At 47.2% G+C, this 14557-nt stretch overlaps 1 protein-coding gene across 5 annotated transcripts in view; it reads right to left on the bottom strand.

Annotated features, from left to right (window-relative positions):
* Nucleotides 1–14557, bottom strand: part of LOC119433891 (protein BANP-like) — a 42336-nt gene that overhangs the window by 13789 nt on the left and 13990 nt on the right. For all 5 annotated transcript variants that reach the window (XR_007468174.1, XM_037701178.2, XM_049671731.1 and 2 more), the window contains exons 5-7: nt 9397–9440; nt 4687–4765; nt 585–748 (exon numbers count right to left, since the gene is read on the bottom strand). Coding sequence is in view for 4 of the 5 variants with exons in the window: in XM_037701178.2 (XP_037557106.2) it covers nt 585–748; nt 4687–4765; nt 9397–9440 (287 nt within the window). In the remaining variant the exon portion in view is untranslated. The remainder of the gene's footprint in view (nt 1–584; nt 749–4686; nt 4766–9396; nt 9441–14557) is intronic.

Genomic DNA, 14557 nt, shown 5'->3' with positions numbered 1-14557 from the left:
GGATGTATATTACACTCTTGGATCATTAGTGCTCCTCTGGTCGCCAACTTGACAAGTTGGTCTCTCAGCGAAGTTTCTACCACGCTACCATGGTCCTTATCGCATTCTGCGCCAAGTTACCGACGTGACGTATCAGATTGCACCGGCACAGCCAATGTTATCATCTGCGCCGGTCCAGACTGACGTAGTTCATGTTGCCCGGCTAAAGCCGTATCACCCGTCCGCTGATGCTGCACTCTGAACTGCCCGGATGGTGCGCGTGTTTTCGCCCGGGGGGTAATGCCGCGAGACTGAAGAAGATCGGCACCGAAACAGAGGTCAGCATTAGGCCGGCACCGAAGAAGAGGAGGTAGAGGTTACTCCTCGCCATCTTGGCTGGTTGCTGCTACACCTGTGCTACTCGCCTGTAAATATTTGTAAATATACGTCCTTGTGCAACAATATGATTCTGAGCTCCTCCACTCTTAAGATTGCTTGAAAGTAGCTGCCACTAGTAGTATCCAAATCTGCAACCACTAATCATAGGAGCGCACAGAATGCACATAAAATTCTATCAAGGAAGAATCTATACAGCAAACACCTACATTTTATTGCAAAGATGCGAAGTGGGTCCAGTTGTCGTTTTCCATGACGCCCAGTGCCAGAAATGTTTGAGCTAGCCTGCACTTCTCGGTCAAAAAGAAAGTCAAGTAGTGTTAAGGCCATCTTTTCTGGGGTGGTGCAGGTTCGGTTGAGCATCTCCAAATCCCTGCAAAGAAAAAATTTACACTGAAAATGCTGCAATCTGAGTATGCTTAAGTGAGACTACAATGCACAAACACACTCACTGTAAAAAGAGGAGCATACACTTTGTGTGCTGAAAAGAATGCAAGCCACATAACTTTTAATGTTACTGGCATTAATACCAGAAGGCGCCTTCTTGCCTACAGCAATACATCGAGCACTCTCTGTCTAGTTTTATGACTAACCAACCTAGTTAGAGGAAAGCAAACATTGAAACTTCAGCCCAAACGCTTCTTTTTTCTAGAGCAACATTATTACCCTTGACTGATCTCAGAGAGCTGAGGTTGCATAGGAAATTATGGAGAACAAAAATAGATTTTGAGTTCACTGCCCAAGTATATATTGTGTTTTGACAAAGCAAGGTGATCAGTAACAGATAGGTCACTATATGTAGCAACTTGAATCAGAGGATGGCTACCAAGTGGGCCAGTGAATATGAGCAGTAACTTATTCTGTGGTCCACGGGAAAAAGGTATGTACTATTACATTTTCCTTTGTTGACAACCCCCCAACTGATACAAGCCAGGTTTTTTTGACACACTAAGATAAAGTAGAAGGATAAGTGGCACAAAGCATGATGCACTGTAAGCATGCTAACAAAAACGAGCAAATACTGATATTATGTATGCCCTGTTGCTAGGACAGGGTTCATAATGTAGATTCGAAATGGCACAGATAATGGCAAGGCCTCTGATACTGCTAAGCACTTTTATGTTGAGGATCAAGCCACACACTATAAAAAACAGGGTGAACATATACATTCATGGGCAAAAGTAACTAGAGCAAAACAGAAGTGGGAGAAAGGGAAAAACATTTCAGCAGAACCCATCTCACGATGACTGTTGACATTAATGTGATTTGCATTCAAGTGATGTAGCAACACACCATATTGCTGAAGACACCTTTACCGTGGAATCTCGATGATACGATCACGGCTAATATGAATTTCCGGATGATACGAATTTTTCTGTGGTCCCAGCTGAGCCCCATTACTTTGCAACGTGCTAGAGAACAGTTGTTACGAATCGATTTTCGACCCGTGTCGGTTGATACGAATAAACGCCGCCCCACCGACGGGCCGCGAAAGAGAAGAGCGCTGCAGTCACTCGCTTTCTCCCTTTCTCTTTTGGTGCGGACGCAGCGCCGGACAGTACGGAGGCCACGACTGGGAGCGAAGAGTTTGAAGCAATGGCACTTTTGTTGCTTTTGTGCTTTTCCCCACGCAGGCGTGGGGAAGCGCAGCCGCCGCAGCGAGCGAAGGTTCGTGCGGTCTATCGCTTCAACGGAAACTGAGCGACGTAAGCACAGCGCATACAAAGGTCAGAGCCGTGTGGAGATGGCTTTCAAGATACGGTGCGTGCGAAAACACCGACAGCCGGCACAGGCGCAAAGTATAAGAACGCATTTGTTGGCAGAGTAGAATCTGCCTCCCTCCCCTCCCTCCCTTCCGCGCTGCCTTCCCGCTTTGCACCTTTCGTGTGGGAGATTACGTCGCCAGTTACCCTTGCGCCCAGTTGCAAGATACACATTTGGTGCCGCAGCTCAGCGTCGCCCCCCCCCCTCCCTCCCATACCCCCCCCCCCCGGTTTTTCGCGCAACGGAAGTCGCGTTTGCTTTCCGCTGTGCGTTTGCTCTCGGTGAAGGCGTGCGTCCCCGCGTGCTTTCACTCACACATACGGTGCGCGGCGACGATTTTATCGCCCTTGGACTCATGCTCCACGTCTCATGCTCCTCCTCCGCATCGCCCTCGTTGATCTCTCCCATCGGTGGGCGCACCTCGTTGAGAAGCGTGCTCGCTACCGCCCTTGCCGGCGAGATTTTCCCGCGGAAGCTGCATTATAACTGGTATTTCGTCTCAGGCTGCTGTGTAAGCGGTATGCGTATACATGGAGTTCTATGGGAGAGTAAACAGGAGACGGAAAAGGCCGCGTTGTAGCCAGTTCTGCACTATAAAAGGTTACGTTATAAGTGGTCTATACCGTAAATGCTTTTTACGTACATGTGCCTGAGTGAGTTCACCTCTGACTCTTTAATTTAGCTAGTTTTAATTGTGTTTAGATGATACGAATTTCGGCTAATAGAAATATTTCGTGACCCAGTGAGATTAGTATCATCGAGATTCCACTATATTTAGAAACTGTAGTGGCCATTCCGAGATTTCCATTGCTTCAGCTATATGTGACATACACTGTCTCCTGGATCGGCCCACTTTGCTATGACACTCGTTCACCAAGGTCAGCCATGACCAAGCTGGTGTGCCGACGATGAAATGGCGAAAAAGTAATAACATCAATAAAAGGATGAAGGCGGTATGACAACGACAGAATGACAACGATGAAATGACGATTCTGAAACGACAACAATAGTATAACAACGACAGCGTAATGATGACAGCATGAGGACAATGGGATGACGACGAGTGCATGACAATGATGGCGTGATGACTATGGTATGACTAGAATCCTGGGAACAATGGCACAATAGCCTAACCTGCTGGCCAGCTGGCATGCACTCATGATGTACCGTGCCTGACGCTTTGTTTCTTTCTTTCTTCCTTTCTTTCCTTCATTTTCTCCTTTTTTTCTGAGTTACCATAGGATCAGGTTTAAGGCGTGTGTCACAAAAGAGCGCGTAATCCAAGCGCGCGCCGCGTGTCACGCAAGCCAGCGAAAGAACCCGGCCCCACGGCAACTTCAACAGAGGGGGAGAGCGCATACACCTCAAACAGCAACGCGCTCAACGGCACCTGGACGTCTAGAAGAGCCTCGACGAAGCGACGTTAACCGGAGAGAGAGAGAGAGAGAGCCCATGCGCGCGCCAAGACACCTTCTCACCCGGCGAGTCGAGAGACATTACTACAGCGTGAGCATGCACCAACAGATGAGTCTTCACCCTCCCTTTATAACGCTTCGACAGCGGCGGTCGAAGGTACGAGAAAAGCCTCGAAGATTCCCAGGCTTTGGCCATGCTACCGGATCATGACTCCGAGAGGAATGTTTGAGAACGCCTGTGGAAGCTATATAACCGCCGTGCGAGAATCTTTCAGTGGAGTTCGAGAGTTCAGTCCGCACCGGTGAAGTGATGTAATGTGAAGACCGAGTGTCTGCGGAAGAAGGGGATTCCCCGGCAAGCTAGTCGACGAGTTCATCGAGCGACTGCATTTCTGGAAGTTCTTTCTTCGAGATTTGCCCGAGCTACGCCGAGATCGTCTGACTCCAAGACCAACCCAGCACGGTGAATACGATTGGACACTTAGTGTTCCTATTCCTTTTGTACTTTACGTGTTGGACTCTTAGTGCTTGTCGTGAATTATTTTCTTGTGGTTGTTAATACCCATCTGATTTGTATTGTGTCTAGCCTAAGTGTGCAAGTGTGTGTGTACACGCAATGTACAGTAGATGTGGAAAGTTTAGGGGGCACAAGTTGGGTGAAAAAGCTCCATCTCCGCTCAGTTGTGGCATCCAGCCTCTAATGTAACCTTATGTTGGTCTCACATATTAGTGCTGGCTACAACCCCCAATTTCAGGCAACATGCTTATGCTTTGCGGAAATTCAGCTTCTACGCAGATCCTGCACCTCGTAAATGTTTTATGCCAATAGTACCTGGCTAGTACCTATGGCAACCTTAAAGTCAGGGGCAGCGCCAGGATTTATTGTCTGAGGGGCCAGGCCGCAAGGTCGTTTAAGTGGGCAGGGGTGCTCCTGAAGGCTATATATTATAAGGTCAGCTGTTTGGTGCTTCAGGGGGGCAGGCTAAAATTTCAAGGGGGGGGGGGGGGGGCGCTGCCCCCTGGCACCACCACTCTGAAACACACAAATGTGTAACAAATGGTTAAAAGATGAAATAAAGAAGATGTCAATTGGCCCTTGTTGAGCAAATAAAGGAATGAGCAAAAAACTTACTCAGGTGAGACTGGTACACGAACTCGCATATCTGGGTCGGCTGGATTCCCAAGCCAGGAACCACTTGGATAGTCTTCCACTAAAAAATTTTAAGAAAAAAGAGAAAGTTTACCTTGAGTTTGTAGCATTCAAAGCAGCACTGAATGATATGCCTTCCTAACATGCACCTGCCACTTTATGGATGGCTAACACTGTACTCTGCCTCAAGGATGCTAGTGAAACAGCACATATGCCCATGCAGCAGATGTGTGCAAGCTTCAAAAGCACTGTACCAAATCCACACGGCGGAAAACATGAGCAGTGCACATAATCTCCACCGTGAGGGCATCATTATTACAGCAACAAGAATGGAACACATTTAAACAAGCCAGGCATAGTAGGATACATGGCAACACACTCGTTCAAACTGGCCAGAAGTAGAGGAAAATTGTGTTACTTGACAACCTAGTGCCTATGACAAGAAATAGCTATAACTGCGCTGAATACGAGTTCAGGGAGAAGGCTTGCAAGGAAGGTACTTTTTAATCACACACAGCTCTATGGATGATGTGCACTATATAAAATTTTTGCAAGAAAGCTTGCTCGAAAGGCACACCCTTGCAATTTTTTAATAATATCGCACAAGCGTCGACCGCAAAGTGTGTCAGCGGCCTTGTAGTGGTGAGGGGCGCTCCTGAAGCAAACATTGCAGCAGAATACATTCGAACCGGAAGTCGCCTTGCTCGCCCGTGCGTACTGTCGCCGATCTCGCCACCCCTCACTGCTATAAGGTCGGTGATACGCTGTGCGGTCGACGCTCGTGTGATATTATTAAAAATTGCAAGGGTGTACTCTCCATGTGCAAGTAATTTTCTTATGTACAGTACGGCCCACTGTTAACTCTTACACTGCCACTACAGAGATAACTCGGGTAGCCACGCTGGCACAACACCAGCCACTCCTGATACATGCTTGTTTTATGTATTGAGAGCAATTCCTGCCTCTCCAGAAGCAACTCCTTTGTGTTATCTATGGAGAAATCAACTAAACACAAAAAACTTGACAAATTTCTGACAGCAGGCGGAGCAAATTTCTCAGTGCCCCATCAGACACTGTCTGCACAAATGGACCTGCCAGACAAAGGAACTTATGAGCTGTTGATGAATTCTCAGTTGGAAGAAAGCAATGACAAAGAAACAGTTTATATGTATGTAGCATGAAATGTCCACTGAAGCAACACACACACAAAAAAAAAAAGATTAAAAGCAAGTGCTGAGGATTCGAAGGGAAGCCATGGCCATGCCCAGTGTGGTAGGTTTGTGCATCCGGAATATGACAAATGGAAGAAATTTATGAACTGTTTATAGAAAGCAACGACAAAGAACCAATTTCTATGTAGCATGAAATATCCACTGAGCCAGCACGCGAAGAAAAGCCTGGCAGGAACAGAGGTGCAGCCGGATAAGAAAAACAACACTGCAGTCAAAGGGTTAAAGGGAACACCCCAATGTGCGGCTCTCACTTTGCTGGTACTCTAGCTGCAAGTGCCAGCTGAAGCAACATCACTGCACTACACAGGAACAAAGAAAGATGCCAGTATCACCAGCCACTAGACATCTGCTGGAAAACCGGGCAACTATATACTTTCCAGAGAAAGAATTGCCATATGCTCTAAATTCATGGGTTATTTTTTAAATTATTTTAGAAAGCCTATCTATAGATTGAAGGCATTAACAGTGTGCTAATATTTCCCAGCACTAGGAATCCAACATTTTTGCTATTACATTGTGGCGACGAGCAACCACGTAGGCCGGTAAAGTCTCGGCCTTCCGAGGGAGAGGACAGATCGACACCCGATCTCTTAGCGTAGCATTTTTAATCTGTTTCGGAACGCTAGCCCGTGCCGGCGCGTGCCAGCCACTCATGCCTCGTGTAGACACGAGCGTCTACATCATGCAAAAAGGATGCTTTAATAGTAAAAAATAACCTTGAATTTGTTTAAGGAGTACTAACACAACAATTTTGCATCTCACATTTTACACTTAATTATATACAGTGTAGACCGCTTATAACGTAAGTCGCCGGAGTCGCGAATATCTGCACTATAAGTGGTACCGCACTATAACCAATGCAACAGTTTTCAAGTCCCGCACATATGCAAAACATGTGCACCGAGCCGCCACGGGTATGCGACAGTCGAAGGAATGCGGCTAGAACGTTTGCATTGAATTTACAGTCGAATCTCGTTAATTCGAACCAAATCACGCGGCGGCGCCTCCGACCAGCATTGCTCCGGCACCGCCATAGAGTAAAAGCTTTGGAGACACCCCTCAATGTCGCGTGCGAACAAAACAAAAAAAAAAAAAAAAACGCGCCGGAAATTACACTCTCTCTCAAATGGCAAGGTCGCCGATTCTGCGTTGCGCCATTGGCGCTGAGCCGTGCTCCCTCAAGGGCTGCAGAAGATAGCGTCAACCTTCCCTTTGCACACGAACTACTTACTACTACACCGGAACATGCGTGTACGTGCCGACGTCACAGCCATGCTACCGTAGCCACGCGTAGAAAATGGCAGTGAAACCTTCTTTCTCCTTTATGCTTCCTCTACTTTCTAGTCACGTGTTGACCTTGCACGCTGCGGCTACGGCGCAGACGGAAGCAGCGGCGCTGTCCCAGGCTGGCCAACGAAACTGCCCCCACGCCGACAAACGCCCGCTTTCCGATAACGGCAGAAAACGAAACTTCGGGGAGCTGATGCCGGGCCGGCTCGAGCGGCGGCGAGCGCGCACGGTGACACTCGAAAGTGAGGGAGCTACGAGGGAGGGCGAGGGGAGCCACCGAAGCGGCGGAGTTGCTGAGGCGAAATCCGCTTTCTTGCCGCCCTCCTCCCTCATATTCCACGGTCTCCGCGTGTGCCCTTCGCCGTGCCGTGCCGACGCCGCCTACTCCCTGAAGTTTCGTTTACTGCCGTTATCGTGAAGCGAGCGTTGGCCGGCGTTGGCAGTTTCGTGGCCCTCGCTCGCTATGCACGCCATGATATTTCACGACTCGCACTCAAGATTCTGGTTTCAGCCTCAGTGGCTGTTAGTTCGTACCACGTGCCCTTCTCCTCCACTTGGTCTCTCTTTCTTCCTCGAGCACTCCTTGGGGCGCCCGTTTGAGGGGAGTGTTCGCCGTCTCCGCTGACTTCCGTACTCCCAGGCAGCCGCACTGTAACCGGTATTTCGTTTCCCCCAACTGCACTATAAGCGATACGTGTATACATGGAGTGCTATGGGAAAATTAATGGGAGTTTGAAAAGACCGCACTATATCCGGTCCTGCACTATAAGCGGTTACATTATAAGTGGTCCATACTGTAGCTGCTGACTCTATAACAATGGTATGGTGCCAGAATTCCTTGAACACACAACAAATCATTTATAATATCATCTTTTAATGTGACCAGTTAAAAGTGCACCCAAAATCAGCACAGCTTCATCATAAGGGTGTGTTGACACGACCTTTTCATTGCATCACAAAAATTAGCGGTCACGTAGCATCATAAACCCCTGATGCACAAGTCAGTCAGCCTGGTGCAGTGGCAATTCCTCCTGCAGTGGTCACAAGCCACACGGCCATGTTGCCAAAAGCTGGGCTCGCGCTAGCATCGGCCATTCTTTCTTCTTTCACTCTGCACTTCGCATTCGACACGGAATAAGCTTGGTCGTCTGCTATACCACCCAATTTTCTGCCATCCTTGACTGTGCTTCCCTTCCCTTGGCACCCATTAAGCAGTAACTCTTAATGGTCCACCGGTTATCTGCCCTACGCATTACATAGCCTGCCCAGCTCCATTTTTTTCTCTTAATATCAACTAGAATATTGGCTATCACCGTTTGTTCTCTGATCCACACCGCTCTCTTCCTGTCTCTTAATGTTACGCCTAACATTTTTCGCTCCATCGCTCCTTGAGCGTTGCTTAACTTGTTCCCAAGCTTCTTCGTTAACCTCCAATTCTATTGAAAATTATCATGGTAAGATATATTCATCAAGATAATTTCCAATAGAATCAGGGCAACACTTGGCTTCAGGAAGAGATATTCTACGATGGTTCACATCCATGTCATTAATCAAGTAATTGAGAAATCAATGGAGTACAATCAACCTCTCTATTTGGCTTTCATAAGATTATGAAAAAGCATTTGATTCAATAGAGATACCAGCAGTCATGGAGGCATTGCGTAATCAAGGAGTACAGGAGGCATATGCGAATATTTTCGGAAATATCTACAAAGATTTCACAACTGTGTTGGTTCTCCGCAAGAAAATCAGAAAATTACCTATCAAGAAAGGGGTGAGGCAAAGAGACGCAATCTTTCCAATGCTATTCACTGCATGCTTAGAAGAAGTATTCAAGCTATTAAACTGGGAAGGCTTATGAGCAAGGTTCAACTAAGAATATCTCAGCAACCTTTGGTTTATGGATGACATTGTCAGTGATATCACGTGACCACAACCACCGATTTTCGTGAAATGCTGAGGACCTCTGGTAAACAACTTCCTGCTGTGCTACATTTGGCACGTTTTGAATTTGTCGCATTAGAGATATAAGTCATGACTTGTTGTGAATTTGAGCCTGCTACAGAATCAGCAGCTATCTAATAAAGCAAACAACTTCGACTAATATTCATGCCGACACTCCTTTATTGCAAAGCAAAGTATGTATTTCTAGAAACAAAACAAAGCTCACCAGTTCCACCAGCTGGTGATGGGACACAAACTGGCACAGTGGTCCTAAAATGAGAAAAAAAAAAATTTATACAAGTGCTGGCATTTCTCCAATGGTGTAAATCACTTTGTATATGCTCTAATTATTCATTATCAGCACGCACTGCGAACTGGCATCACTACACCAGTACTTACTTACCTGACCTTCATTATCTACTTCCCAATTGTCTTAAGAAAAGTAAAGAGAAAAGTAAATTCAATCCCGAGAATGCATTTTTCTACCCTTAGAGAGATATGATGCACCAAATAAATTTGCATGTTACTCTTTTATGACAACGTGAATGTCACCTATAACACTGTTGTGAAATGCTGTGTGCAAACTGATAGTCAATCATATTCAATAAAAGGATCTACAAATAAAACTTGTTGGGCTTGTTGATTCATAATGCTTAGTTGAAAGAGATACTGCACAGAAAAAAAAAGCATGAAAGGGTAGCAACACAACAAACTTTCAACTAAATTTTATTTCAGTGAAAGTCGTTAACATAAGAATATTACCACACATGTACCATGAGGCAACACATATTCACTTAAAATAAACACCGGTGAATTATGAGAAAAATTGTTGTTACCTCAACATGCCGCACATGAACCTCTCCTATTTAGTTGAAAGTTTGCAATTGTCTGTGTGGAAACCATCTCGTACTTGTGTTTTCTGCGCAGTTTATTGCTAAGATCTACAAATGTCTGAAGATTATGCTGTGGTGCCTCTTTTGGCTAAAAAAATAAACTAGGAAAAGATGGATCACATACCAGGGTGTCTACCAAGTTGACATTTTCAGATTCCCTGAGTTTTCCAGGTTTTCCCTGAGTGATTTTGCTAAATTCCCTGAGTGAAACGGAACTTTCTTTTACATCAAGATGGGCTGACACCATGTTGCCTGATGCTGTCACTCTTTAGTAAGCATGTTAAAAAAATGCGAAGCATCAATTGCGATAGCAAATTAGTAGAGAGCTTTACGGAGTAAGGATAGTAGTTTTATCGATCAGCTGTATAAACTTAGACATGCAGCAGCACCAGCAATGCGCCGAACTGTTGTCGACGCCGTCGGCGTTTTGCCCGCGTTCGCACCGAACGCGCACGGCGCTGGTGACTGTTGCCTGTGCCTCTGGGGGCGGCTCGGAAGTTTTCGACGAGATCCGAACGGGACACTTGTCGAGCAGCGTCCGAAGTCTTTACCACCTTCTCGCCTCACCACATTTTTATATAAATACGCATTTGGGGGCGCAGCTAAACGTCGCCTCCCCTCCCTCCCTCCATTACCACAGCTTTCGTTCCCTTTCAATTAAATTACAGCTAATTTAGGGACGGGCGAATAGTGGATTTGAGGTTTGAAGCGAGTATTGATTTGGTCAAATAATTTCGAATCGAATAGTTTGAACAGTATATATTACATATTACAGTAAAACCTAGTTAATTCGAATTTCACGGGATCGAAAAAAAAATGTCCGAATTATCAGGGTATGCCGAAAACAATAAGCAAATGCTTACTACGTCAGCACGATTTTATTAGTATAATGTATGAGCAAATCCTTTCGCTATTTAGCACAAAAGCAGTGCGGAAGCTGCAATTCTCGTCATCTCGTGACTGATTAGCTCTCGCAGCGGCGATTGAGGCCTCGCGACTTCCTTCGCAGCACGTCTGCGGCGCGCGCCATCATTTCCGACACGCTTTGCACTACCGCGCGCACATCCCGATAATTTTTTCGCCAGTAAGCTCATAGCCAACGTATCGCACGTCCATTGTGATGTAGCCGGTGCGCTTCATCCTCGACAGCTTTGCCCCGAGTCAAACCGAAACAACTGCTTGTCGCAACCGCGGCCGCTATCGACACGATTATGAACGGCGACTTTGCCCACGATAGCGGCAAAAACGCCCGCGTCATGCCGCGAGCGGCAACGCATCATGACGCGCGCCGCAAAAGCGGCAGGAATCGGGGGTTTTACGGCTTGCCGAGGGTGCCGAGAGCGACGAGGGTGACGTCACGGAGCCAATGGCAACCGGACCTCCGCCGCTCCGCGCCGGGTTGCGTATTTCTATTCGCGCCCCCGTACAGCGCTCGACCGCTGGCGCCACGCTGCGCCGCTCGCGCGTACCGCGTTTCTAGGTGGCGTATTTCTACTTCAGCCCCCGTACAGCGCTCGACCGCTGGCGCCGCGCTGCGCCGCTCGCGCGTACCGCGTTTCTAGGTGGTTGCTTTCGCTGAGGGCGCTCCGAACGCAATCATATGGCACGGCACGGCAGCAGGACCCGATGGCAGGACCCTAACAACACGGCAGCAGGACCCGATGAAATCCCAATACAGCTAATCAAAAACCTCGGTCCAAAAAGCAAGGCACTGCTGACTAATGCCATAGAGCAAGTGATTAGAACAAAGAATATTCCCGTTGGCTGGCGTGAAAGCAAGATGAATCTCATCTACAAAGGCAAAGGAGATAAGGATAAGACGAGCTCGTACAGGCCAGTTACAGTAACGTCGGTGATATATAGAATGGCAATGCAAGCCATAAAAGTAGAACTGTCGAAGTGGGTGGAGGAAAACGGTGTATTGGGGGAACTACAGAATGGGTTCAGGCCAGGCAGACGCTTAGAAGACAATATGTTTGTACTAACTCAGTGCATAGAGATTTCAGTAGCTCAGAAAAGACCTTTATGGGTAGCATTTCTAGATATTAAAGGAGCTTATGACAACGTAGACAGGGAATTGTTGTGGGATATTCTTCAATACGAAGGCATAGATGACGATTTCGTGGAGCTGCTGAGGGAGATATATCGAGACAACCAAGTACAAGTGGCATGGGAAGGTCGAAAAGGAAATGAAATGGTGGGAATTCACCAAGGATTGAAGCAAGGATGCCCTCTGTCACCATTGTTGTTCACGCTTTACGTCAAGGGCATAGAAAGACGACTGGAAAACAGCGAATTAGGTTTTGATTTATCCTACATGCGTAATGGACAAATGGTGCAACAGAAGATCCCTGGATTGATGTACGCAGACGACATTGTGCTACTAGCGGACAATAAAAAAGATTTACAGATACTTGCGAATATCTGTGGGAACGCAGCGACAATCTAGGCCTTAAGTTTAGCACAGAGAAATCAGGGATTATGATCTTTAATGAACACACGAGTAATTTCGTGGTGTCAATTCAACAGCAAGTAATACCCATAGTGAAGCAATATAAGTACCTCGGCGTACACATAAACGAAGGAAAGAATTACTCAAGCAACCACCAAGATAATCTGAAAATAAAGGGGAAGCGGAATGCAGCATTAATGAAACACAGAGCACTGTGGGGCCACAATAAGTATGAGGTGGTGCGTGGAATCTGGAAAGGAGTAATGGTGCCAGCGCTAACATTCGCAAATGCCATTATATGCTTAAAATCGGATATATTGGCGGGTTTAGAAGTAACCAAAGATCAGTAGGCCGGTTGGCTTTGGGAGCACACGGTAATACGACAAATGAGGCAGTGCATGGAGACATGGGTTGGGCCTCTTTTGAAGTCAGAGAAGCACAAAGCAAAATTAGTTTTGAAGAAAGGCTCAGGAACATGGATGAAAATAAATGGGCGGCTAAAGTGCACAAGTATCTCTACATGAAAAGCGTGGACACAGAATGGAGGAAGAGGTCAAGGAAGTTGGCAACCAAGTACAGGATAATCGAAACTGTAAATAGACAACCAGGGGTCATCAGAAAGAAAGTGAGAGAAATAGAGACCGTGAATTGGATGCAAAGAATGGAAACGAAAGGACAATGGAGATTTACAAGAATGAGAAGAAAGAAATTAGAAGGGAAAATCTGTACGATAACACAAGGGCAGTGCCTTGCTATTTGAGGCTCGAGCCGGTTTGCCTAAGGACGAAAACATATCGGAACAAATATTCGGAACTAGATGAGACATGTGTATGCTGCAGTAAAGATCCAGAGACCACTCAGCACATCCTAATGGAATGCGACGGGATCCACCCAGCGAGAACCGTAGGTAACGTGCAACTCCCAGAAGCGCTTGGGTTTAAAGTGGAAGGAAACATAAACAGATCAGCCGTAGAGATCAGCAAGAGACGATTAGAGTACTGTGGAAAAAAAGCAGGGAAAAGATGGATACGACCTGATCTCTTAAAATCATAGGCAGCGGTACAAGCTAAATTTTTGAAAAAGGTATACAAAAATGCGAGATAAAGAACATGTGTAGTATACCTGATTAAATCAAGCAGGCTAGGTGACTATTCGTCGCCACCCCGTTTCAAAGGGGATGCCAATAAATCATCATCATCATCATATGGTTCGCATGCTTGCAGGCCTTGCAAGTGTGGCTGTATGGCTGAGTGGTTGCGGCGCTCGCTTCGGGATTGTGCGTACACGGGTTCGAATCCCGCCCTGGTTCGATTTTTTTTTCTATCACGCTTTTTCTTTTGTTTTCCTGTCTGTTTGCCAGCGCGGTCGTTTGAACCCCGGCGCCACGGCGGCAGCCGTGGTGCCGGGCGCCGACGCGAAGCGGCGGTCGTTGGGGTGTTGCGGAGCGCAGCGTAGCAACACCCCAAATAAAAAAATACTGCTCCAGTCAGGTAGACTGCTCCCTCCCTGATAGTGAGATTATATTTGGATCATCAAAACAGTGATGCGTTTATTTAGGAATACCACCGATCCCCTAACAGCAGGCTAGTCAGCCCCAACCCAGCGTTAGGGTGGCTAGAATACCAGCGTGTTCTCCGTCAACGCCTCCTCCGTTCCAACGGCGGCGGCGAGAAACATGGTACGCGCGAGCGGCGCAGCGCGGCGCCAGCGGTCGAGCGCTGTACTGGGGCTGAAGTAGAAATACGCCGCCGGCGTATCAATCGACGATTGTCGTCTCTCGCGGTTCTATAGAGGGATTTCTGGACGCTGTCCGATCGCACCCTTTTCGCTCACGGTGATTCCGCGTTCCGAGAGCGCGCGAGATCATATCGCGCTGCCGCGCGGCGAGACGCGATTGCCACGGTGGACTTCGCGGCAAGGCGCTGACGCGCGGCAACTTGCCGCTAGTGTGACCATACCCGGCCGACACACGCACCGAGTCAGAACGAAACTACCGTTCACTGCAACAACTTCAGACGAAATCGCGGTCGCTATCTATGCGA

This window comes from Dermacentor silvarum, chromosome 1 (genome assembly GCF_013339745.2).
Source record: "Dermacentor silvarum isolate Dsil-2018 chromosome 1, BIME_Dsil_1.4, whole genome shotgun sequence".
Classification (NCBI taxonomy): Eukaryota; Metazoa; Arthropoda; class Arachnida; order Ixodida; family Ixodidae; genus Dermacentor; species Dermacentor silvarum.
The sequence above is the reverse complement of the archived record's forward strand: the minus strand, read 5'-3'. Positions and strand labels throughout refer to the sequence as shown.